The sequence below is a fragment of the Cyrtonyx montezumae genome, unplaced genomic scaffold (genome assembly GCF_038088225.1).
Source record: "Cyrtonyx montezumae isolate F1298 unplaced genomic scaffold, pur_monq_1.0 scaffold_23, whole genome shotgun sequence".
In the NCBI taxonomy this organism is placed as follows: Eukaryota; Metazoa; Chordata; class Aves; order Galliformes; family Odontophoridae; genus Cyrtonyx; species Cyrtonyx montezumae.
The window spans coordinates 11399322-11425474 of NW_027071970.1; the positions used below are offsets into that span (position 1 = coordinate 11399322).

The 26153-nt window shown below is 41.0% G+C and overlaps 1 protein-coding gene across 1 annotated transcript in view; it reads right to left on the bottom strand.

Moving 5' to 3' along the window:
• The window catches only part of HECTD4 (HECT domain E3 ubiquitin protein ligase 4), a 60649-nt gene extending 34785 nt beyond the window's left edge, over window positions 1–25864 (bottom strand). Inside the window, exons 1-20 of the mRNA XM_065739266.1 lie at window positions 25423–25864; window positions 16482–16999; window positions 13894–13983; window positions 13437–13564; window positions 12574–12682; window positions 11968–12106; window positions 10979–11149; window positions 9967–10159; window positions 8568–8729; window positions 8365–8478; window positions 7662–7802; window positions 7067–7299; window positions 6609–6754; window positions 5132–5202; window positions 4429–4534; window positions 3754–3874; window positions 3219–3347; window positions 1934–2058; window positions 1144–1297; window positions 779–879 (exon numbers count right to left, since the gene is read on the bottom strand). Coding sequence (XP_065595338.1) covers window positions 779–879; window positions 1144–1297; window positions 1934–2058; window positions 3219–3347; window positions 3754–3874; window positions 4429–4534; window positions 5132–5202; window positions 6609–6754; window positions 7067–7299; window positions 7662–7802; window positions 8365–8478; window positions 8568–8729; window positions 9967–10159; window positions 10979–11149; window positions 11968–12106; window positions 12574–12682; window positions 13437–13564; window positions 13894–13983; window positions 16482–16999; window positions 25423–25599 — 3128 coding nt within the window. The 5' untranslated portion in view covers window positions 25600–25864. The remainder of the gene's footprint in view (window positions 1–778; window positions 880–1143; window positions 1298–1933; window positions 2059–3218; window positions 3348–3753; window positions 3875–4428; window positions 4535–5131; window positions 5203–6608; window positions 6755–7066; window positions 7300–7661; window positions 7803–8364; window positions 8479–8567; window positions 8730–9966; window positions 10160–10978; window positions 11150–11967; window positions 12107–12573; window positions 12683–13436; window positions 13565–13893; window positions 13984–16481; window positions 17000–25422) is intronic.
• Between the last annotated feature and the right edge of the window lie 289 nt (window positions 25865–26153).

Genomic DNA, 26153 nt, shown 5'->3' on the forward strand with positions numbered 1-26153 from the left:
TCACATCCCTATGGCACACTTAATTTGGATACTGGAAAGCATAAAACAAAATAAGTATATAGAGATTCTAATATATGATTACCAACACTGAAAAAATCCTTCCAGACCAGCACCCAAAGTTGCATATATCGTTACAAAACAGACTTTGTATTTCACAGAAGGTCGTAATTTGCAGGAGGTGTAAAAAGTAAAGTTTGGAGTTTTCATGTAGCATACTGCACATTATCCCAAGTTGTTTGATAATGTACCTTCTGCAGTACTGCAAATAGATAGGATAAGCACATTTTATTCAATTCAGCTGAACCTTTCTGCTCTAAGTAAAAGCCATATAGCATTGAGTTCAGACAGGACTTTAATGCAGCAATTAAAACTGTTACATCTCTCTCTATAGATTAAACCACTCCATCACTGAGCAATACTGTCTCAACACTACATCTCATGACCCCCTAGTAATTCACATCTTCCTTTAACCTAATCTATTCTAAGAGTAGCATTTAGAATTAACCCTTAACATTTGTGAAGGAAAAAAATCAAACATTGCGTGCAAGCATTCAGAAGAACTGATCACTGAATTCTATATGCAAGGCAATTTTAGAATGAATCACGTTTTTTTTATCCCAAAGGCTTCCGTATTTTCCAGCCAGCCTTACAGACCATTACAGAATTGACATTTATTTATTTTTACAACATGTTTTAAGATTTATCCCACAACAAGTCAGAAGAGCATTACAGTTAACAGGTTATCCCGTGAAAAAGACTCATATGTGAATGAAATCACCTCTCATCGTGTAACAGCTTCCCTTTCTGCTCTGACATGCCACTGGGAGAACTGTTCAGCTCTGAGAAAACTGGAGACTGAGTTTTAAGCAGCAGTGCAGTCTGTGGGACAAAATACATAACGTCAGAAACACGCCAATAGCAAGTCACTAAGGTCTTGTTACTGAGGCATATTAAGAATTATACTGTATATTATCGGCAATTAATGATTACTTGGTACGTTTGCTTTTGGAGTTGCTGAGCAGTTCCTTCAACCACAACCTGTGCATCACTTACTGCAGAAAGTTGATAAAAATGCACAGTGGCTTAGAATGTGCATGCAACATTTTTTCCCCATGTAGACAACTGCTGACACAGCAGCCATACCTGACTTGTATAAAGAACCAGCTGCACCAGCTGAGGCATCAAGGCATCAGCCATCGTTAGTGTCTGCAGATTTGGATGCATCAGAGATGTCAGAAGGACAGGAAGCAGATGACCAAGCATAGTAGCTTTTGTAATTTGTTCCAGGCCTTTTAATCTGAAATGACCAAGGTTTCATAGTAACAATTAGTTTCTAACATACAGTATCACTACTGCTCCTAGTAATCTGCTCAACCTTGTAACAGGAAGCAAGTGACTGAAAGCTTAGAAAACATTTACTTTGTATTTAAAAAACAAACTGCATTATAACATTGAGGGCATTACAACTTCCCCAAAGGGTTAGCATCCCAATTTTGATGTCAACTAGTACACAACAGAGCACAAGACATCAAATCAAGAGTTTAATAATTACTGAGAAAACAACAAGCTTCCATTAGGATGGGATAAGAGTCCCCATCAACACAGATACGTTTGTTCAGTGTGTACACCAGGATCCTAGCACTCAGAGCTCAAAGTATTCCAATTAAAAGCAGCTCCATCTATAAAACTATATTTGAGAATGAAACCCTGACGAACAAAAATAATCACCTCCAGCTGCCAGGTAATACTCAGAAGTTCCCAACCTAAATAAACCAACAGTGCCAGCTTATGAGGATACTGTCACCTGACAAACTACAGTTTATTATCAGATATCCTATGAGGTTACAGCACACAGAGTAAGTAGTGCTAACTGTGCTTGCACAACAAGCTGCAGGAAGCAACAATTTACTGTTTTCACATTCACTTGTCTTACCTTTGCTCTCTGTCAGCAATATCACTGTTTATTAGTGCTGTAGTGACTTGCTGCAGCATTTCTAAGACTTCATCACACCCTGTCAGAATTTGTGTAGCAAGAGACAAAATGCTGGCCTTCAGCTCCTAGGCACAAAAAGAGTTAAGATAATTCAATTCTTAGAGAATAGAAAAAAAACAACAACTGAACAAAACGATGGATTTCCAAATTAAAATAATGATAATGTGACCTGGCAGGCCTGCAGCAGTAGATTCATCCAAGACTTAAATTTGATTAATGCTAAGCCCCAAAGTGCTGGGAGAAACTAGGTGCACATTACAGGATGCACATCCAGTTTCTAGAGGAAAGGAATCCCCAAGTCCAGCACAGGAGAGAGCTGTTAGCCAGCCAAGGTACAGCACTGGTGACAGAATGTCCTAGCAGGTATGAGGATCACTGCAGAGAGAAAAACTGAACAATGAAAACATGGGTGAATAGCAAGACAAGAAAAGTACTACAGTATTTAGCATTTACTCAATGAGCCTGAACAAATAACTGCTGTGGATTACAAGCACGCAAAGTTTCAGAGAAGTAGACAAAGCCAGCTTAACAAGCAGTATCAGAAATGCAGAACTCAATGCTACTATAAAGGAACTATTGCCCTTATAAAAACTGTAAGAAGACAGTCTGCACATCAGGACAAACACAGCTGCTGCGAGTTCGTTCAAGACTATTCCAGCAGTAACATGACATAACATTTTAATAAACCTTCCATCAACAAGACAAGTTCTCTCAAACCTTGTTCTAATGCTACTCATGTGATTTCACACGATGGATGATGGTTTATGTGGAGACAAAGATGGTTACACACATGCTTTATAATTAAAACTGCAAAAATCCAGAAGCTTGGTAAGGTAAATGAGAAAATCCTTTTCTACATAAAACAGAAAAGCTTCTTGTTTACTGTGGGTTTTTTGTACCAGCTAGATGATAGGGAGAGAGTGATGGGTAATATGTTCAGAAACAATGCCCAGCCTCTGCATTCTCTGTCTAGCATATGTCTATTAAAATACATTTTTATCCTCATGACACATATTTAGGAAAGGAAGTATTTGTTCTCACTAACATTATAGGACTAAAGTTGAAATACTTTAAGTGAAGAACAGTGAAATAGGCCACAGTAATATAACTATACTGAGAAGAAAAGAACTGACAAAACAGCTTGGAAAGAAAGCACTGTAGAAACAAGAGGAATAAAGGGACACTGACTGTAGAGAGCCATGCTGGAATAAAACTTGGTGTTTACCTGTACCTTCAATGTCTCTCCCTGTAAGGAGCTGTCACTGTCATCATTCTCATCAGGTTTAATCAAAATAGTGTTACTGAGGAGGTGGTTCTGTACAGCCATCAGATACCGCAGGCATGAAGATGCAGCCTTTAACATAAATAAGTACACTTCACATTATCTAAACACTTTAATCAAACTCGATTCAGGCAATCCTTTTACTCACAAGCATAAGAGAAAAGAGTACAGGAGAAGGACAAGCAAAAAGGAGTTCATTTCCATGCTGTCATGAAGTTCTAATAACGCACAAACTTCCTTTAAACTGAGACAGCTCTCACAGCAATGGGAAAATATATCCATTTATCAACCTATCTTAGCTTTTAGCATACATTATATCATATACTTTCTCATAAGAAACTGTTAGTGCATAGCATAAACCAAGATTTTCTTTTCCTGTATTTGTTAAGATACACAACTACAATATACTCTGTGAAGGTGATGGATTTAAGGAGAAAAAGAAGCCAAGGGCAATCTTATCAAAACTCATTTTACTTACAGGCACAGTTGAAAGAAGCCTCTGAAAATCATCTTTAGATACAGTTTGGCACTTGGTGATTAAGACACAAGATTCTCGGACAACAATCTTGAGAATGTAGTGCAACAGCTCATCATTTAGTCTTTAAAATTTAGGAAAGATGCAAAAACTGTTAATAATCTACTTAATGTATATTTTATACAGCCTGTATCAAATGTCTCTCAAAGCACTCTCATGAATCACGTGAAGCCAAGACAAGTATCTGTTCAATTTCAGAGACTCAGATGCATAGCAAACCAAGTCCAGAATGTTTAACAACAACAGACTCCTCCCAGCTCTGAACAGGTATTTTACTGCTGATAAGTAACCTAACAATGACACAGACAGCAATGCAGTAGTGTAACAGTGAGCCATCACCCACAGTTACCACACGCATGGTGAACATCAAGGAATCCAAACTTAAGTTCATGCACAGCATTCTCAAACGTTTCCCCTAATTAGAGCCCCAAATTGCACTCTCTCTCGGGTTCTAATGAAATCCTACCCACTACACACACAAAGACAGTATTTCAAGTTCTCTCTAACAGCAGTGGCACAAGTAACTAGCAGAATTTTATCCAAGCTTACCTAGAGCAAGGAACAGAAACATACAGCATTATAAACCAGAGGGCATGGAAGCACATTGTTTCATTTTACCTATAGTGATCGTCATCTTCACTCCCAAATCTGTTGTTCTGAAGCTGTTCTGCTAAATTTGTCAGGATAACGTCACGAAGTTGAGAGAGACCACTATTCCTCTCTCCTAAAATGGAATACAAAAATATTTTGCAAACCAACATTTTACAGAGTTTATTTTTATTTCCTCAGGTATCTCAGAAATAGCTATCTTTACACTGCAACCCAAACGTCTGTTGATATGAGAGACTTAAAACTCACTGTGTACACAGTACGGTTTACATTCCAAAGACTAATACCTGAAGGCATTGCTATGAAGTAACAAACTACCATGCATCACGGCTGCTTCTAGTACAGGCTTTCATTGCTCAAGGTAGGAAGGTTATTACCTTTTCTAATGAGGACTAAGATTTCTTCTGGTCACTGTGTAACTACCAGGTAACATTAACTCCTAACTAGGTTCTAAACTATAAGCTAGACCAGGAAGAACCACTGACAGAGGACAGATTCAAACCTTTTTAAACTTCAAGCTGCTGCTTGAATGAGAGTTTTTCTTTTGTATCCCAAACATACAAAGCCATTCAGAAGGCAGCTTCAGAACCTGAAGCGTTCTGTAATTGCCTCGAACAGGCTGGGTTCAACACAGTAGTCCCCAATATTTTGAGCTGGTCTCCCTCAAAAGGGAGAGAAGCATTTTCATACTCTCATATCAATAAATTCTCACCTTCAGTTAAGACCAATTTCAATAAATTGTTGATTTCTGCTTCTCCAGGATACAGGATATTTAAACCAGAGCTAAACAAACAAAAAGTATTATTAACATACATAAGAATGAACCAAATCACAATGGACTTGCGAAGAAGCAGAACAGATTTCTGGCTTAGTTCCTGATACACCATTTACAATTACCAGGTAATAGATTCTTCCAACATAGAAAGAAATGAAGATCACAGTAACTGCAGTATTTTGAGACTGTTGAAAATATAACGCAGACTTTTTTCCTTCCAGAGCATCCTCGACCTCCACTCCCCTTTCCAATTATTTCTCTGGTAAATCATTAAACTGATACGTGTTTTTTATACTGAGAGAAAAGACCACCGTGGCCTTCCTACCTCTGGCTCACATTGATGATGTGATTCAAACATTAAGAAAAATTATCACACGCTGCAAACTATGTTTGAGGGTTCTACTGATATCTGAATCCCAGTCAGAAGACAGGAGGAAAAAAAGCATTACCTACTCCCCCATCTCTGATTTTGTACAAGTCATTGGAGGATAACACACACACCAAGAAAAAAAAATGCAGGCTGATCTTCAGAAGATACTGTTCTCCTCAACCTTTGGAGCACTTCTCACTTGAAAGCAGATCACATTTGTGCCTAAGACATTTGAGACAGCATTCCCTGTCCTTGAGATTTATGTTCTCTCGTTTTCATAATACGATCACACTCCTCACTACCTTTCCTGCACTTAGTCATTCTGCTATTTTTGACAAATCACAGAAAGGAAATTACACAGCATGAGGCTCAAGAGATACAGCAGCTAACATGTGGAGCTAAAGCAGCCATCCTGCTTAACTGTTTGAAGTGCTGATGTACCACCCAAACACATAATGCCATACTTCTTCCAAAAGAGACTCCCATTTTCTAAGCATAAATCTGTCTCTCTGGACAGTCACACTATGCTGCCCAGGTTTTAACCTGGACCTTCAATCTTACAGCATTCCTCCAGCATTACTCACACTGCTTCCCTTGACATTCCCTTTGTGTGGGAGAATTCCAGTGCTGCCATTTGAAATACTGATCTAAAACTAACAACATTGGCATTACCTTCTCCAGAGCATCAAACTAAATTAACTAAACACTGAAGTTATTTCACCCATCACTGAAATGGAAAAAAACTTTGCTGGAATTAAGCAGCTATATTATAATAAGCATTAAAGAAACAACACCAGAAGATATTCAATAAAAAGCAACAAATGAAGTGATCATTCCCTTGCCATGCTATCAGTTATTCCACTATCATCACGTCAAATACAGTTTATTTGCTTCCCTCCACAAATACAGATTAAAAAATTATCATATTAAAGTTGCTCTAAGTTTTCTTACATAAAAATATAATTACCAAACACATCTTGAATTTTCATCTACTGAAACATTATGAAAGAATTTAAGATGAATGTGACAAGGCAGAATATTTACCTTATAGCCAGGCAAACCTCCTTCTGAATTTCCACACAAATCTGGTCCCTTGGTGCCATCAACAACTGCCAAAGCAACAGGCCTGACCTTCTAACAATGTCTCTGTTTCTTTCAGTTTGAGGGCTGAAGAAAAATTTAAAAACCACCTAAGAAAAAAATTAAACAACATCAACAATAAAAAACCAACAAACTACATCCAAATAAATTCTTTTTTTTTTAGTCAGCTTCACAAAATATTTGCCTAGGTCACTAAAAAATCTCAGCCAAAAATGGAATGTGAATTCCCAAAGTTTAGCACTCTGGCAGCCCAACAAACCATTTTCATGTTTCTATCCCCTGGTAGAAGAAAGAAATGAAGTAAACAAGAAATTTCTCTGCATTTCACCTTAATCTGTAAAGGTGGCAGTTACATTTCAATTAGCACACTCATACCACAGGGGGGAAAGATGTCCTCATACCTGGAAGACAACAAGGATGCAGCGTATTATACAAGTATCTCCATTCACCATAGCTTTCTCCATAATGTCACAGATACTGCTGAGATGATGTGCTTCGATTGGATGCTGCTTCCCCAGGAAATTTGTTATGGGAAGATTATTGCTGGCTGCAAGCAGATTGAGTTGGTGGATACACATGGCACCAACATGGTGCAGTAACTGGTTAATAACCTCATTTGTGGTTGTTGCATCCCCTAGAAGGAGAAAATCAGTTTAAACACTGTCTTAAACAGACTATGTGGTTACAATTTTCTTCTAAAATGCATTCTATTATCATCATTATCACTATCATCAGGGCTCCCACTCATATCATAAACAATATAATTATCTGCATTAATGTGCTAAAGGTAGAAATTCTGGAAACCTTCAAGTTTGTCTCTATTTGGTTTTTACTTTCTTAAACCAAAGACCAGGCAACCCAAACAAGCAGCTTTTTTCAAGGATTAACTCATGTTTTGATAGAAAGCTTCAGAAGGTGGTTTCTGTGCATTTATTCTATGGTATTTGCCCATTTCAGTCACTTCACATTCAGTGCCCATCTGTAGGTTCAGCTCACCTTTGGGCTCCGTGATGACGTGGCTCACTCCCAGCCTCTGGCAGACACAGTGGAATGCCTGGTTCCCAGGATTGCACCACTGATCGATGTAATCGTTAGAGCACGTCCATATCATGTTATTCATAGTATCATAACAGACCCCTGTGGAGAGCATTTTGCACACCACATTTCGGAATTAAAAACAACACACCAAAAACCAGACTAAAATACTCCTAACAGCTGATATAAATCTGATTTATTTGCTTATAAAATTCTCTGTCATGTGACACAGCAATTTAATAACAATGCCTTGTGCTTAATAGGTAGTAGTTTTGACCAAAACTGATAGTTTGCAAGATGGGAGTTGCTGAAAGTGTCCAACCTAGAGACTCATCTCCTTAAGATGTGTACGGTTTACAAACACAAGCAGGTCCATAACAGCACACGTAAAGGGAGAAGTGGATTGTTGACATGAACAGTTCTATGACAGCATATTCGAAAAGTTGTTAAAAAAACAAAAACATCTGTACGAATCCCACATAAGTCTCCAGCAGTAGTTAATGTGACATTTCCTCAGGTAATTCTGAACTTTCAAAAATGTATAGTTCACACAATTTCACTACAGGCAGAAAACCTCACTGTCTGCACAATCTATTACTGTAAATTGAAATCCAACCAGTTTAAGGATTGGATATGTCCAGCTCTTCAAAACAGATCTACTTACCAAGCCCTGGTACCAGAGCACCACGTCCAAGTGAACTTCCTGCAGCATCAATGAGATCTGCTCGGCTTGTGAACTGCCCATCCGAAATATTGAACACCAAGCTTGAAGCAAGAACTACACAGAACAAAGTCACCAGTGGATTTCTCAGGAGTTTATTGCATTTCATGAAGGACTTAAACCTGCCACAAATGTACCCGACTTACTTTTTAAAGATGACAGAGCACTTGTTCCTCCAAAGAGAGAGCGTGTTGCAGAACTGCCTGACCCACCTGGGGGAGGGACCAACATCACCAGGTATGTTCCACACGTGTATATCGGAGTCTTTCTTAACATCTTCAGTGGCAGCCCACAGCTAGTGTTGGCAGCTGAAATATCAGACAGGAGAGAAATAAGCACGTATGTCTTCACAACATTAAAACCTTAACAGCAGCAAACAAGGAAGAATTCTATTTGGGACTTCAAACAAACTGATACAGAAATTCATATAAGTTATATTTTGCAGCGTTCAGAAGCTGTGTGCAGGGGCAGCTTCATAATCCCACACATTCAGTGTTAATTCCCAGAACAATATAAGCAATTTCACAGGTTATTTAACTGAAGAGAACAACTTAAAAATTAATAAGGCAGCAATCTCCAGTTCTAAACCCAGAAAACGATGAGGCTAAATACCAGTGCAAATAGAACTGTTTTAAGAATCACATGGCACTATGCACATTGAAAGCAGGTTCAGAGACTTTAAGAAAACAAAAAGACCATGTAAGATTCACTAAGTATCCTGCTCCACATGAAATGTATACAGTCATAGTGACCTAGCTCCTGCCAGAGCTGATCAACACTTTCCTGAGCACTGACTAAAGAACTGGACAAGAATAACTGCTCATTCCTCTTCAGCACTCTACTCATAAACTGGCAAGATACAATATTTAAAATAGCTCTTCCAGTTAAATCTTTGCCAAATTCCCTGTAAGAATACTTATGTCCTGTATAATTCATTTTTATGAAAATACCTCTAGTTGTTTAAAATCATAGAAAGCAGGCTCATTTTGTTTCAGATGTACGTGTGAAGGAAGAGAAGCAACTGACAAACTGAATAAAATCCTAAGATTCCCTAACTTGGTAGTTTCAGCAAACCCATAAGAGAATATCCAAAAATATAGCAAATTACCTCAAATAAGCAAAACTACTTCAAAGTCAATTCAACTTGCTTAGAAAGCAAGAAATTAATCTTCTAAATTGCAGTTCATTTTTACATAACAATTCAAAGTCCAGTTGTACTAGCAGCACAGAAATATTCTCCATTTCATCACAAGTGGCATAATCCAGTCCTATAACTGAATATGTAATCAAAAAGGGCACCACGTATACCAGTATTCCTCCTGTTTCTTTCTTCTTAAACCTTTCCCACAATCAAGGACTAATTGAGCAAAGGAACTTGTAATTCAAACAAGAAACAAATACTGCACATCTATCTCCAAGACTTCTTATGGAAGAAACACACACAACTTTTGACACATCCTAAGAAATCAGTCATTAGTTGAACTGATACAATGTGATAAGAAACAAAACATGAAAAATTCCTGAGTCCGTAAATGCTCTTCTGACCTGCTTGGTCCTCCTTTAGAGTATTAGAGATGGTAGAGCCAGTGAGAGCAGCCAGCGTTGCTGATGGGGAGGCTCTGTACCTAGACAGCCTGCTCAGAAGCATCTCATTAATACTCTTTGCAGATTCACCTTCCTTTCGCATTAATATAATTCGCTCTTGTAGAGGATTTGCCACACATACACCATTTTCTACCTATTAAAAATGGAGAAAAGAAAAAAAAATACTTTTAGATATTACATTCATAGGATACAAATAATCTTAAATGAATAACAAGATTTATCAGGTAGGGATACAGATTTAATACCTTGGTGCAGAGCTTCTTAGGGAAAAAAAAGTATGACTTCAACTGTCAGTACTAGATACACACCAACTGCTCCACACCTTCCTACTTAAGTAAATCTTTAGACTGAGATGTTTCCTTGTCAAATTAAAAAACACACAACTGCATGCATTAAGTGAACACATGCATATATGGGTCTATATATACTTGCATAGATAAATACGTACATAAAAACAAAGGCAGTTGAGAGAAAAGGTGATCAAACTACAGATCTATTTCTCCAGATTCATTTTGAAATGCATTTGGTTTTATACTAAAACCAATGTGATTGCCATGCAAAGTAAAAACATTTCAGGTCATAAAATACAGATAAAAACAATTGTATTTGCAATGTGTGGGAACAGACTGGCTTTTAACACCATGTAGCAGATCCACTGCACACAATGCTTTACATCTTACAACACTGTCTCAGCATAAAACTTAACTGCTAATTATAATAAAGTATGTTTTACATTAAGACAATTCCTACTGTGAGCGCGATAGCTGTATGCCCTCTGAAGACAGAAGTGAACAATGCACCTTCTGTTGTGTTACTTCATAATACATTAAGAAGACCTATTCAAATTACATCTATCAGTATTAAAACTCAATATTTTCTATTTGAAAATATTGGTACTAAGCTGAACAGCAGTCATGCTACCAACTCACAGAAGACACCTAAATTTGCTTACTATAAGTTCAAAAATGTCCATAAAGACAGAGTGTCCTTTTGGTGTTTTCTCATTGAGGCTTGCAGGAGACCAAATCCAGTAGAAATATGTACCATCTGAAGAAAGATGCACGGTAGTCATAGTACTGCCAACTGGGAAGTGATTTACTGGCATTGGGATTATTTGACACACCTACAAGACAGGGACAGCATCTTAACAGGTTTTACATATCAGCATTCTTAATAAAAATCAAGCAAAGCCAACCCATAAAAAGCTTCTTGATGGACATAACATGACATGCATTTGTTCTAAGAGCTATTGTGCAGTACTTGACAAACGGGCCTATCACATACAAAACAGCTCTCAGATCTAAAACACTCAGCATACCTAAAAATGAAAGCATCATCTCTTTCACGATTAAAAGCAAACCCACAGTATCAAAAGGAAAATACACACACTAAAAAATCCACTTCCTGCAACTGCTCTGAAACATGACTTGAAACTTTGGAAGGAGAATTCAAACATTCTGTTTCGAGGAAACACACACAGGATGTGAATATGTGCATTCATCCTCAGAATTACAATGTGAAAAACAACATAAAAAACCCACAAAGTAAACAAAGTACTCGTTTTACAAAGGATGACAGTTGTGTGACTAAAGAACACAATTAAAACAGAAACAATACCTGAATAACAAGCTGTTCAGGAAGCATATGTTTTGAGCTAAATCCTAAGTTCATTTTTGCTACTGTGTGACTGCTTTATACGACCATACCACATTCTCTCTCTTACACTACTACCACAAAAGACTTTATATGTTTAAAGAGTAAAACCTATAATAATCTACAAGTTTCCTACAATGCAATTTTCAGACTGGGCTTTCACAAAGGCAGCTTCACAAAGAAAGAAGCAGAAACTTCAGCACCACGCTGATTAGAGTTAGAAGTGACTGAACAACTTACTGTTTTCTTGCACTAATCTGCAATGCACATAATAGCAGTTCCTTTTACCTGAAGGGTATGCTGATCCACCACCTGGAAAAGGGAGTGGGGCTTATTATCAAAAGAGACAGGCCGATGAAGCAGTTTGCTGTTGCCAAAAGCAACCCACCCAGCCTCCAGCTCCTCATTTCGGCAGTAGACAAAGCCTCTGGCAAAAAGAGAAAAAAATAAAGAGCACTACATTATAACTCTTGCAAATTCTGCACTTCTAAGAACTCATAACCACGTTCTGGAACTTTGAACTTATACTGATGTCATTTTAAGTCAGCAGCTTCTGCTGTAAAGGTTTAAGCCTTAAGAAACCACATGACTTCTAAGCAATAAAGAAGCAAGAGGGTACAGTTAGTTACATCTGCACTAATCATTTATTTAATGAATAGCTAATTAGAAAATAAATACTTACAAACCCACTAATTGTACAGCTATACATAAAAACTAGTTGACACTACATCCCTCTCAGCAAAGAGTAAATCAACTGAATACACGTTCTTTTAAGTCTGAAACATCACCTACTCTGCTACTACACCTCTTTGCAGGAAAAGTTTACCAAAATAACATTTTTTTTCCCCAAATGGATCTGCAGAATAGCAAACACTCAACCATGCTGTCACTTACCGCAAGGTACCATGCAATCCAGATCCTAATTTGCTTATTCCTCTTCCCACTGAATTTGTTGTATAAAGGTAAAAGCCATCTGCTGCAAGACAACGTCCTAAGTCTGCATCTGAATAAGGAAGAAAAAAGAGCAGGGATTTTCTATGTAACAAACAACACTAGAAATTCTCCATGGTCCTTACTCTCTTGCTGTAGCTGCAAGAGTAACTGAAAGCCAGCAGATGCTCACAACTGACCAGTCCACAACTGACAAATCAGAACCACTTCTTCAATACTGAATTTATTGTTCAGTGTTCTAAGAGATACTCTAACAAAGTTCAGTTCTTCTTACTGCAACTTCTTTACCTTCCTTTCATCCCTCAAAGAATTGTTTGGATTACACACAACTCACGCAAATAAGACAAGGTTAATTTCCAAGTGATGCCAAATAAACCATACATAAATTAGGCTATTTTTTCTTATCTGATCCCCAAACCAACTTTAAAAAAGTAATTTACATATTCTCAATAGATTAGCTTGTTAAGAGTTGGTATGACAAGCTAAACAACACACATCATTTAGTGCTTCTATATGTTTGGGTCAATGTTTTTTAAAACTTCAGCTCTGAATGTGCAGAATATGACAACGAAGTCCCCAGGCAGCTGCTGACCCCCACTCGTGGCCCATCAGGATCTGTCCCCCCCCAAACCCTTCAGCTTTCAGTTATCTGACCCACACTATAGCTACTTTTACATGACTCCCAAGAGAAAAGATGAAATCCTTTTCCACACTAAAGCTCTAAATAATTTTATTTCTTAAGTAATTATTACCACAACGTATTCTTATCCTCTTCTGCTAATACTGACAGACATGAACTAATTCACCTTTATTTTCACCGCTGGAGCTACTGGCATCAGGAGCAGGTAGCATGTCTTCGAAGCCCCAGGACACTATATGCTTTCCTCCAAGCAAACAAGAAGGTGAGCCAGGACCTCCTTCCAAAAGCAACAACCTTCAAGCACAAGACAAGGTAAGATGCACAGAGAACAGTCAGAGCCAAAGCTACCTTCATCAAAAGTTAAGATGAAGTCTTATTAATTTTAAAGCATTTTTTCCTCTGTCAGAGGAAAATTCAGTATTTTACCAAACAAATTACTGGATCCTTTTAGATTTGACTTTCTAATGTCTTCCTTGCTTACTTTAAGAAATTTCCATCTTTGCTAGAGCTTTTAAAAAACCCTAAAGCATTTTAATTACATTTAAAGACATTTATCTGTAAATGCATTTATCAATTATCAAAGCTGAGGTAAAAGTACTACGATTAGAAAAGTCACTACAAACCTGTACAACACATCAGCCACAGGCAAGGTTCCTAGATCAGTCTGTTTCTGTAATAGATGCACTGTATGAACAAAGGTTTTCAGCGACCCTCTAAAAGGATAAGAAAAACATGAATTAAAGATGTCTATTGAAACAAGACTGAATGCACACAGACAACAGCATCTATATAGAATATAGTATCCAGTACCATAAAGAGAGAGTATCCAAGATATTTCATCAAGATTCTTTCCTAATTTGCATTTCTTTTCTGGTTGATTTTCATTCTTTTGTAGAGGAAGAGAAAAGAGGAAGAGAGGGTAACAAAGGAAGAAGGATGCTGGCCAACTGCCAATCTAAGTCACAATGTGTTTTTGGAAGAGGATGAAGCACCGTGCAGGTAGGGAGATCAGCAACTGTGCAACAAACAACACGTTCAGTAAAAGCCATCTATGCGCACACCCAAACACCTCAGGTTTGCATCTACTACAGGCAGCCACTTCCAATATTTCTTGTTGCTGACTGAGCACTTTCAGAGCTTCAAATATAATACGTGGGTCCTTCTGGGGCTGAGGCACAGCATTACTCAGAGCTGCTGCAGACACAACTCAGAGATGGTTTAAATCTTTTCTATTTTATACAAGAAAACTAATGAGTTTATTATCACGAGTCCAACTCCTTGACTTCTGAACACAAAGAAGCCTTCCCTGCTCTGAAATGATGGATTTAAATGTTTACAAGAACTAGACAACTACCAGAACAAAACTGAACCCAAGTAAAAGTCATTTCTTATCTTGCACTGAAATACACTGCTTTACAATTTTGCCATGGTATTTACAAACAGATGGAGTTTGTAATTCTAATTATAGTTCTTGTTCATTTGTCAGCTGAATTCTTTTCTTTGAGAACTTACAAAATCTGTGCATTAACAAAGAGGAAAACCTTGTTTGTTGTGGTTAGTTTCCTCCCCCTCCCCCCAGAATTAGACAGAGGTAATTAAAGTATATTTATTTTACAGTTTCTGTTTTAAAGGTCAGAGTATTAGAAAAAAAGTCATCCTCTAGAAGATGTGGTTGGCTTTTCTTCCAGGCACAACAGCCTAGTTAAAAACAAGAATCCTGACTGTGCCTTAGCAGTGATAATAGCTGGTTAAGAATTTATTTTGTCAGAAGCACGACTGACAAACTGAAGAGATCCCTACCAAGCACTCCCCTGAATGCAGCCCTCTGCTTTCTGTCACACATGGTGGGTCATGGGTCCTGAACGCTCTACCAGCCACCACCTCCTAATCCACCTCCAAAGCCACGTTTTCCCCACTGCCATTTCCAGCTGCATGCTTTCACAGATAAACCTCAGCTTGAAGAAAATTGACACCGAATACTTCAAAGCACCTCAATTAATTATTTAAACCCATATTCACCCTGTTGTTTTATTCTTAGTAACATGAAACACAAGATTGCAATGAGGAATCTCAATAATCATCTCATTTTGAAGGCTTCCTCTTTATAATGGGTACCCAACGCACAACATACATATTTAAAGGAAAAATTTCACAGGTAAACACAGCACATCAGATGCTACATCTCCACAAGAAATGTGAGGGAGGTTTGCAAAGAAAATACAAAATCAACTTCCATTTCAAAAGCACTATGTGAAATTTAGCTTGTACAAATTCAACCAAAATGAACATGCCGTAATTCCTGAGAACTGACATCTGGGGCAAAACAGTATATATACTACTTACAAAATCCAAATCCGACTGACTAAGTATATTTTCAAGTGCATTGCTTTTAGATAAGGTAGCTGCCTGTGCAAAAGAATCTGCCATGTAAAGCAAATTTCTTCATTACAACAAGTACACTAGAAATAAAGTGCTTTCCATTTGAAGAAATACTTCTTAAAGCAAGCAGCAACAACTCCTGAGAACTTCAACATCTTAAATCAGAGTTAAACTTGACAGGCAAACTGCAACCTAAGAAGCATTAAACATGATGGCCAAGACTGCTATGCAAGAGCTAAATGCTGCAGTCCTGTCTCCCTCCCCAAATCCAAACCAGTAAAAAGTGGGAATCCATATTAAAAGCTGAGATGGCCATTTTGTCACCCAGAGCTGTACTAAACCCACGCAGGACATGGGACAGTTCAAACTGTACCATATGAACTCTTCAGTGGCATTCAAATGAAAAATGCCTCCAGATGTTTCACAAGGCAACACTGAAATCTGACATGAGCTGGTCTCAATCTTAGCAGCAATGCTTTCCACAGCCAAAGAAGAAATTTGTAAGCTAAGGACTAACAAGGCAGTACGAAGGGCACAGCTTTCCTCCACAACAAAAACATCTGGTACTGTTCCTAGAACAGACCATTGCAAGAGGAGCAGCACTGTGCACAGAGACATTTCTAACCTTGATCCTTCTCTTTTACGTATGTTGAACACATGAAAAAATAAATGCCTAGTTTATCAGTTTCACCCTTTCCAAACCAGTGCTTAGGTGTTAGAAAAAGACTAAAGTAAGCCACAGATGTCAACAGTGCAGGCACATCATTTTTGATTTTTAAGTACAAACACTAGCAATGTCAACTGCAGCTTCATCGCAATGCAGTTTCCTTACCTTGCACAAGCCAAGGCAACTAGGGCAGCAGCAGCATTTTCCCTTTGCTTATATGGAATTTGATGACCTGAAGCATGAGTTTCTTCCAGCCACGAGCACAGCAAGGACTCTATCCCATTGAGACAGTCAGCTGGCTCCTTAGTCAAGCTCAAAGGCTGGCAGTCTCGAAGGCAATTCAATAGCACCTCAGCGGTTATGTTACAGAGAGAAGGGTCTGTTCTACTTTGAGACTGAATGAGGGGGAAAACCAGCAGAAGCCCCATTCGTGAAGTGAAGGGAGCCTGCTCAGGTTGCTGTAACAAGCCTTGGCGCTTGAGTAAGGCCAGTGCTTCCTCCTCCCCCGAGCTCTCCCGGTCATGCTGCTCCTCCAGGGCCAGCTGCCGCTGTGCGTTCCAGAGCCCGCGCAGCGCGTTCAGGCGGTACTCCAGCAGTCGGGCGTAAGCGTTGCTCTGGTTCCCACACACAGACCGTAAGCGCTCGGCCAGCTCCGTCGGGTTCTTGGTCTCAAACGTAAGTATCTGAAAGGAAGAAAAACGGTACTTGCACAGGTTTTATTTCTCTTAAAGACGTGCAAACAATGCAGAGGACGGCTGACCTGGGTACTGTACTGTGTGGGATTTTTGGGGTGTACGAATGAAGCTGAGTTGGAGGCCGAAGAGCAGGGCAGTGCCGGCAGCCTGCTCCTGCTGAGTCAGCGCTGCCACCGAGGCCCAGGGTCGGAGCTGTTATCCTTCAATCGTGACGTTAAAACAAAACGGAATTTAAAGAGAAACACTTATGAAGTATCTCAGAGCTCCACCGTGATAAATATACAATGTTCTGTAATAAGAATCTGTACATTTTAGTTCCAGAACTTTTCAAATCAGAACACCATCAGCTCCCTAAAACAGTTTTGCTATGTGCCCTCCCTGTCCTGTTTTTCCCCTCCTCAGCTTTATCATATTGCAATTAGTTATCTTTTTCGACATATTTCCACTTGCTTCCACAGCTTAAAACCTGAAACTCTCCTTTCTCATCATTTCAGACAGAAGAAAAGAGACCTTTTTGGCACTTCTGAGCAGAACAGGAGACAAAGCTGCAACAGAAAACAAGTAAACCATGACAGAAAGAAACACGTTTATGGGTTAGTACCTAGCCTGGTACTCGAACGAACTCACAATTCAAGGTAATTTACAGACAACTTCTCTCTTTACAACAGCTGAGATCAGCAAAGCCACTTCAGCTGTGGCAAGCTCAAGGAAAGCAATGAGCTCCACACTTCCTGATACTTTGGATCCAATGTCCAAAGGGCTTCTGCCTGCATGCCTCACTGCTCTCACCCACCCTCACACCTCCCAGCCCATTTTTATGCTATAAATTCATCCTTCCCCCATCCCACTTTTTTTTTTTAATGGGAACATGATCAATTAAGAGATGCAATGAACAATTCCACACAGGTTTTTTGTTTAATGTTATTTTATTGCAGACTATATAGACATAAATATCTGTTTCATATTCTAACTGTAGAATTTTGAACAGCTTGATAAAACTCTTCAGGACAAATCACACCTGCCATTTCTACAAACACCTTTACCAAAGCCAACAAAGCTTTTCAGTACAGCCCAACCACTCACCACTAGAAACACGGCAAGTTCACTGCAATGTGCAGTTCACATAATAACTACACTTCAGCAGACATTAGGATTAAGCTTCTTAAAACTCAAGAATCTCTTCCTATTAATTTCTTCAAAGAGATTAAGAACATTAATTCCTAAATCACATATATTTAAAATAACCACCTCACATTAATTTGTGTGTTCTATTGTCTCAAAATTAAGCTTAATTACTTTCTGTTATAGATGTAATCACACTCTAAAGCAATTTGCTTCTGACTTTCTTGAACTGCACTAAGCAGGTGATGGATCCTCAACTAAGCAACAACCAACAACAGTGGAGGAAAAAAGAATCAACATTTTCAGCTAGAAGGAAATGCTGCAGAGGCCTGTGTCCTTCACTGCACTAGCAGCAGAGACAGCAAAAGACAAGTTGCTGTGCCCAGCTGGCTTTCCCTTCAGACTGTCTCCTTAGATTGCAGTAAGCACCATGGCTGTGAGTTGGAAGAGTTTGCTTTTGTCTTCTCCCCTTTCCATAGACACAGCAGAACACCACAATCCATTCCAGGTTGCATTTCTTTGCTTAGGCACAACATTTTAAGCCATTTTAACCCACTGTACTGTACTGGCCAGAGGTGAGTGCTCAAAGCTACCTCCAAAAAAAAAAAAAAAAAGCTTCAAGACCAAATTTTCACAATGGCTGCAACAAACAACTTGGGAACTTTAGGGTTCAGGTGTACTCCTTAAGATCTTGCTACACACCACAGAACCAACCCAGTTCTCACTGGTTACCCAAACAGCCCTCCTTCTGACCTGGCACTGACAGAGCTCCAGCTGTGCCACACACTGCTTCCCTCTGCAGTTGGAAGGCCACACAACATACTCACAACCTGTGCTGAGGTTGCCTCGGCACACTGACTACTCTTCTCACGTCTCCAGGCAAAGCTTGTTATCCTGAAGCCTATTTGAAGTCAAAGCAGATTAAAGTAAAACACTAGAAGAAAATAAATAAACATTCACCAATTCCCAAGCAGACAATGCGACTACCATCTCTGAGAAAATGCAGGTGAAGAAAAGAGACAGAAAATCTGCTCTAAACTGCCATCCATTTCCCAGCTGACTTCCTGCAAACCTCACTGGCACGTGGCTGCCACTCTAAATACCTACAGCCCCAGGATGTATTCACTCAAGAGTGTTTCTTCTGGCTATAAAAGCTGGTGTACTCTCCCAGATCTCCCTTTTTAACACCTCCAGCAAGACTTAATCTTTCTGCCCAAATGAGTTGACTTCCTTCCCATCCAGGAGACGAACCAACCGTTCTCTTTGTTAAAAGAAGCAGAGTCATCCTCCTACAGATGCACACGTCTGTTACAGCTTGGAGCTACATTTGCCTGTACAACACTTGGGAAGAACTCAGAAGCAAACAGACCCCCAAAACTGGTACAGCACAGCCACCTGAACCTGCAAGTCACAGAATATGAAAAGCAGGGCACCAACCACACTGCTTTGCCATACAACAGGTTACCCAAGGACCTACCTACACCTCAGAGGACAGTCTCTAACAGAAATAGAAGCTCAACAGTGACGCCATTACACCAGCACCGAAAACAAAATAAGATCTGTACATGTGTGTAAGGGAACACTACAGAATAAAATCTGAACATACAGTTTATAAGCAGAACTATAAGTAAAAGAAAACTTAAATAGCCAAGCTACAGAACAGCACATTAATACACTAAGAAAATAAGGGCACAAAAAAGTGAAGATGCTGAGTGTGCGTTAATAACAGCACTGCTGTTCTCAAAAGACAAAGAGAGTTGGGGGAAAACATTAAAGCCTTCAGAACATTGGTAGAGCTAAAGTAGTTGGCAGTTCCATTTTTGCTTTTAGATAAGGCAATTCAGATTTTGTTTAGGAACAATCAATAACATCAAACAAAAGAATCAACCCTGCAATAGAAAGGGAAAGTTTTAAAGAAAAGTTCCTGAGGAACAACAGCAAACAAAGCTTCAGCTACTATGCAAGCACTGAGACTCAAGAACGAGGGGAAGAAGTAACAGCATCAATGTTATGACCCCTGTCTAAATGTGATTCTGGAGTAGGATAAACATCACAGAGATGCTTCTTGCAGATAAGAATTCTGCTCTCCAATCACTTTGAAATTCCAGTTCCTATACTGTGTCTGTAATCATTACCTACTTTCCAACTTAAGCTGGCTTTCGGTTAGCAAAAGCACCTTGAAAAGACGGTCTCATTTTCAAAGGCTTAGGCTTAACAGCCTGAACTCACGTATCAACAGTGTTAATAAAAACTTAACTGTTGCTGCTTCAATTTTGCACTAATCTTGTTCTTACTGTTCTTCCAGCAGCTCTACCAGCACAACTCTGAGAGCGAGTCTCAGGCTGAACGCACTGCTTTCATCCCACTACACATGGAACTGATGGACAGTGAACTGCCCACACAGAGGTGTACCTTTTTTCCTAAAGTTATAAAAGCTGTCACTTACAGTGTATACGTCCAAACGGCATTTAATTATTTCTCTGCCTAATTGAACTCGCTGAGGTTCGCACCCTGAGAGCAACTCTTTGAAGACAAAAGTATGTCCACTATATCAGTTACACATATAATACCCCCTGAGCATTAAATAAGCATCAGCCCCATCTCACCGGGATGCACAGAAAGGCAGAAGCAATGTGGAAATAAGATACATTTAAAAGAGGCATGAATAAAAGTTAACTGCATCACTTTCACCACCATGTTACAGCTAAAAGGTCATCTCTCACGTGCCACAGCATTAACGTGGGAAATACAAATAAAATCATATGGGGAAGAGAGAAAAATCAAGATTTATAGATTATAAGAGAAATACCAGAACTGACAGTAACGATACTCCAAAAAACAGAAATACATATCACAAGTCAAACTGCTCCCACAAGCAACACTGGATGCACACTCCAGGCCTGCAATCCGTTCCTCTGCTGGGCAACAGCATTTCTGCTTCCAGCAGCTCCTGCAGGCACGCAGCAGGAAGCTGCTCCATGAAAACACTGCCTTCACTTGTTTTAAAACATGCTTTCCAAGCCCTCTCTAAGGCTTTTTGTTTGATACACCTGAATGTTCAGAAGGTATTTATATACACACATTTTCAGCCTGATGTTTTAGATACTGAAGCGTTGTAGTTTCTTTCTTCAGTGCTACCCCGTACTTACAGGATGTGGTTGGAAACTACACCACAAAGTCTCTTATTTTATTTAATTAGAGAAAAACATCAGAGAAAGAAAAATCATCTGAGAGCACAGAGCACTGAGATACTCAGCTACAATTGGTAATAAGCACTAAATTTGGGAAAATACGTTTGCAGAATTTTCTTTCAGAGGACATTTTCTAATATTTCTCAACCAGGAAAAAGAAAGCAACTCGAACAAAACAAACAAAAGGCAGAGCAGTCTATATTATAGGGGAAGCTCAATAAATTCACACAGGTCATAATAACTGATAACAAAACCAGCAACTCCACTGGAGATTAAATCACACAAAATTGGTGGTTTACACAACTATAATCTGATGAAAGCGGGCTTGAATGGAAAGCAAAATTTCAGAGTCCTTTCAGGCAGGAAACGAGAGACCTGTGGTGATGCTTAAAAGAAAATGATTCACTCCTCCACAAAGCAACAGCTGAGGCTCACATCTGTAGGGCTGCGTGCCCTCGCAGAGCTAACTCCAAGACCCCAGCACCAGCGTCACAATGAAAGCAACAAACGCTCTCAGAGGAGCGCCGAGGTGTTCGATGGGGTGGGTGTGAGAGGCAGGGCTGCTCAGCACACACCTCCATCAGCAGCACCCGGGCAAGAGAGCATAACCCCAACAAGGGTCACCCCCTTTGCACAAAGGCAATTGTTGATGCTGACATTAGAGGTTTTTAGCCTGTCAGAACGGAAGCTCGCAGACACAAGTAGGGTCACAACCAGAAAGATTTGGGAAGCACTGACCTAGATAATTACAGAGAATTACCCTCTCCTTCAGCAGTCTGAAGTGAAAATGTTTCTGCCAGCCCATGAGCAAAGTGGGTGAAGGTTCCAAGTTTAGCAGATTTAGACAGAAAACATAAGGCAACTGTAGGACTGTCACATCCTGTTCAAATACTGCTGGACTTGTCCCTACGTGGCTAGCCCAGACACAAGAAGGAACACAATCTTTATTTTCACACCTACGTGTAATTAACAGTACGTATGAGTAGTGCAGAGTGACAACCACCCAGTGGCATCTCACATCTGTCCCACAATAATGGAGCTGACAGGAACCAAAACATGAGACGAGGACAGAAGTACACGATCCAGACAGCTACTGACACTGGAAGTGCAGCTCCTACCTCATGCAGAACAAAGGAACAAAAACCAGATAGCCAAGGACTACCATTTACATTAGGTTGCTACGTAAAACAGTTCACAAAGCACAGAAGTGGAGCAGCACATTAAGTTGCTCCACTTTACATTATGACTATGTATTAAAGATTCGTCTTTCTTCCCACCTGCTTCTCTGTAGAAAAAAATAACTGAAGCTAGCACCAGGTAAGCTGCAAAATCATAGATGCTGTGTACCTGAAACAGCAGACAGAAATCTGAGCATGAGGAACAAGTCCTCTTTAAATGGCAGGATGACAACGGGAACATGGCTCTGCAAAAGACACTGACTGGGAAGAGTCCTCGAGTGCTGTAGTTTCCATTGCAGCACATGAAGGAACAGCTCACCTTCCATTAAGATGTCCATCCTGAATAGGCATTAATATCCATGGCTCTGAGAGATGGGGCAAAGCGTCCTGGCAACCTCTCAGCTGCTAGTCAAGTACGGTTGTCTCTAAGGAGCAGAAGCCCTTCTGCACTTTGAAAGTAGTTCCTCAGTACAAAGGGCACAAAGGCTTGCGTAACTGGTAACTAATCCAGCTGTCTTTCTGGATAGATCTGACTGGGAAACCCATACCAGAAGCAGCTTTTATATGCACATCATTATAAAAATCTATTAATATTAAATAATAACATCTTTATCCTTTTGGTTTTTGGCTCTATATTATTTTTGCAAATACGCTGATAATCTAGGAATACAGAATACACCATCTATGCTATGAAATAAAGGACACTTAGAACTGAATGGTATCTAGAACAAGTTACCTTCATGTCCAAAAGAAGGTTAACACTCTTGGAAAATACTATTATGGGAGAAAATATATACACATACAAATACATGCATGCATGCATAGCCAGAAAGACATTAAAAAAAATAACACAGAAGTCAGAACAACAGGTCTAAATTTCCATAAACGTTTTTTGGTAGAATACCACTACTGTAACAAAACCTCCGAACAGAAGGACAAAGGAAACGTGTGCAAATACACCGACGTTATTCACCAGTATGCTCCTAAAGTGATTCTTAAGCAAAACAGACCACAATGTTACCTTCAAAACTAAAAAAAAAGTGTCCATGTACACATCAAATATTTTTTAATTAACCACTTCATAACGAAGAGTCAATCAGGGTTCTCACAGTCACTGACAAAGCAAAGAAGTGCATTAAAGAAGTTTACTAATCCAAGCAGTAGCTGCAGCATCACCCACCCCTGTCCCATCACATGTCCCAGGAGACTTCCAGTCAGTCCATTTTCAAATATATTTATTACAACCAGAAGCAGAAACAGTGCAAAGTGCCATTCAGTGTATGTTGACCATACAACCACACTTCTTCAACAAGATGCATGCACCTATTTCCACAAAATGGCTCCTCCAAGCCATTCTGATTTACCAAGGCTGCCCTTTATTTAAAAGGCACACGCACACAAAAGTTACGAGCAAATTAATTTACATGACTTGAAATCTCAATTTTATTTTTTTTTCAACACCCCACCCAACACTGCCAAAGAACTATAAACCATTCTGCAAACCAGAACTGAAAAATTAAGTCTCTTGTGGTCATCTATCCTTCTAGTGAAAGGAAATAAAACACTTCAGGCTATATATTGAAGTGAAGACCATAGCAAAAAGGGATGTTTATTTATTTTAAAAGTTTCAAGCTGCAAGCATGGGTAGCAAAAAATAAAAATAAAAAAGCAAAACCAAACCAAACCACTGCTAACAGAAAAGATGGTGTGAACCATCAGCACTGGATTGCTGAAAAACTCATGAAAGTGTCTGAAGGACAAGACATGGTCTTTTCCTCACCTGAACAAAAAATCATCCAGTCCTAAAGCGCTCCTAAGTTGCACGGCAGAACAGAATACTGTGAGAGCACATGTTTTCCCTCACACATTTATTAGACTTGATGCTGTTTCTAGAAATATGTAATGGAATCGAAATGCATTCTTCAGTTCAAGCTGCACCGAATGCTGGAGTGGAGCCCGATCACAAGGGAGAACCATTTCACATTTATGCTCAAAGCTGTCATCCACCTTAAAATCCAATCCTGCGCCGTTCACGTGATATTTGCCAACATCCATTTCACAGGAGCAGCTACTGCTCCCATCCCGATCTCCAATGCCGCATCACACAGAGCAGAAAACGCTCTCTCAGCAGGAAATCTCTCTCCCTAGATAAGGCAGTAGGAAGTTTTCATAAAGGCCATAAAGACTCCACGTCACGGCTCGAACAATGACGCTGCCGGGACTGAACCCTCCGGCCTGGCTGTGTGCTTCCTGGGGAGCAGCCAAAGGGTTTTGAGGCCTCAGTGCAACCCAGCACAGCGCAGAGATAGAGCTGCTGCCGAACCATCCCCTCCCGGCTCCTCTGACAAAGACCCTGTGTCATTGCGAGCCACACGGCTGGAGAGGAGGGCGGGGTGAAAGGAGAGAAGGGAGGCACACAGGGAGCAAACGCAGCCTGCATCCATTCTGCAATCCGTGACATTCAGCCCTCCGCTGCCTCCTCGGGAGATAAAACCGCCGTGTAATTTGGCCACTGGAAAAGAGCTGGGAGGAAAATCCCAGCTTCCCTCCTATGTCTTGGACAGTGATCGCAGGCAGCAGCCTAAATACAGCCCTCCCAACCCCCCCCCCCCCGACATCCCAGTATCATAGATGTGATACTGGGCTATTGTGAAACGGGTTCATTACAACAGCAGAAAGACACAGAGCCATAAATAAAAACAGCCGAGCCAAAGGCCGCCTCAAAAACACACGAGCACGGTTCAAGCCATTTCCCCATCCAGGAGACGCTTCACCCTCCATCTTCATCGCCGCCGTCCTCCTGCCCGGCTCCACCTGCACCATTATTCGCAGTCAATCCGCGGTGCCAGCGGATCCCAACACCGCACGCACCCACCGCCCCATCCTACCCGCCCCCCCTCATCCGGGGAGCCCGCCTCACCTCCAGCTCGGTGTCCCCGGGCTCCGCCACCCCGACGATCTCGCTGGGCAGCTCGGCCAGGTCGGTGACCCGGATCAGCCCGTCGTGCAGGAAGATGGTCTCCTCCTTCACCGACAGCCACTGCGCCGAGTCGCCGGCCGTCGTGGCCGCCGCCGAAGCGGCCGCCGGGGAACCCATAGCGCGGGCGGCGCTGGGGCTCCGCAGGGCTGCGGGGAGGCGGCCGCCGCTACCCCCCCATGGCGGGGGCAGGGCGGGGGCAGGGGGATCCCCGGCGGACAGCCGGAGCGCGGTAGGGAGCAGCGAGGCGCGGCGCGTTGCCGCCAGCGGGCCGGGAAAACGCCGGGAGCCGCCGTGCCCGCCCGCAGCCACCGCGTCCCTCTCCCTCCTCACACGCACAGGTGACAGCGCGACGCCATGTTGGGGGCTGAGGCGGGCCCGGCATGCACCGCGCGGGGAACAATACACCCAACCCCTACACCCCCCCTCCCGCCCCCCGCCCTCACGCAGCCCCGACGGGTCCGCCCTCGGCGCCCCTCGGTGCCGCCCCGGCCCGCTGCACCCCGCCCCCGGGGGCGGATCCCCCCCGAGCCCTTCCCCGCCGCCGCGCCCCGCCCTCAGGGCAGCGCCCCTCAGTCCCTCACGGAGCGCTCTGTCCCTTCACCCCCTTCGCATGACAGATGGAGAGGAGCTCTGCAGAGAGGGACATGGGTGTCCTGGTGGACGGCAGGTTG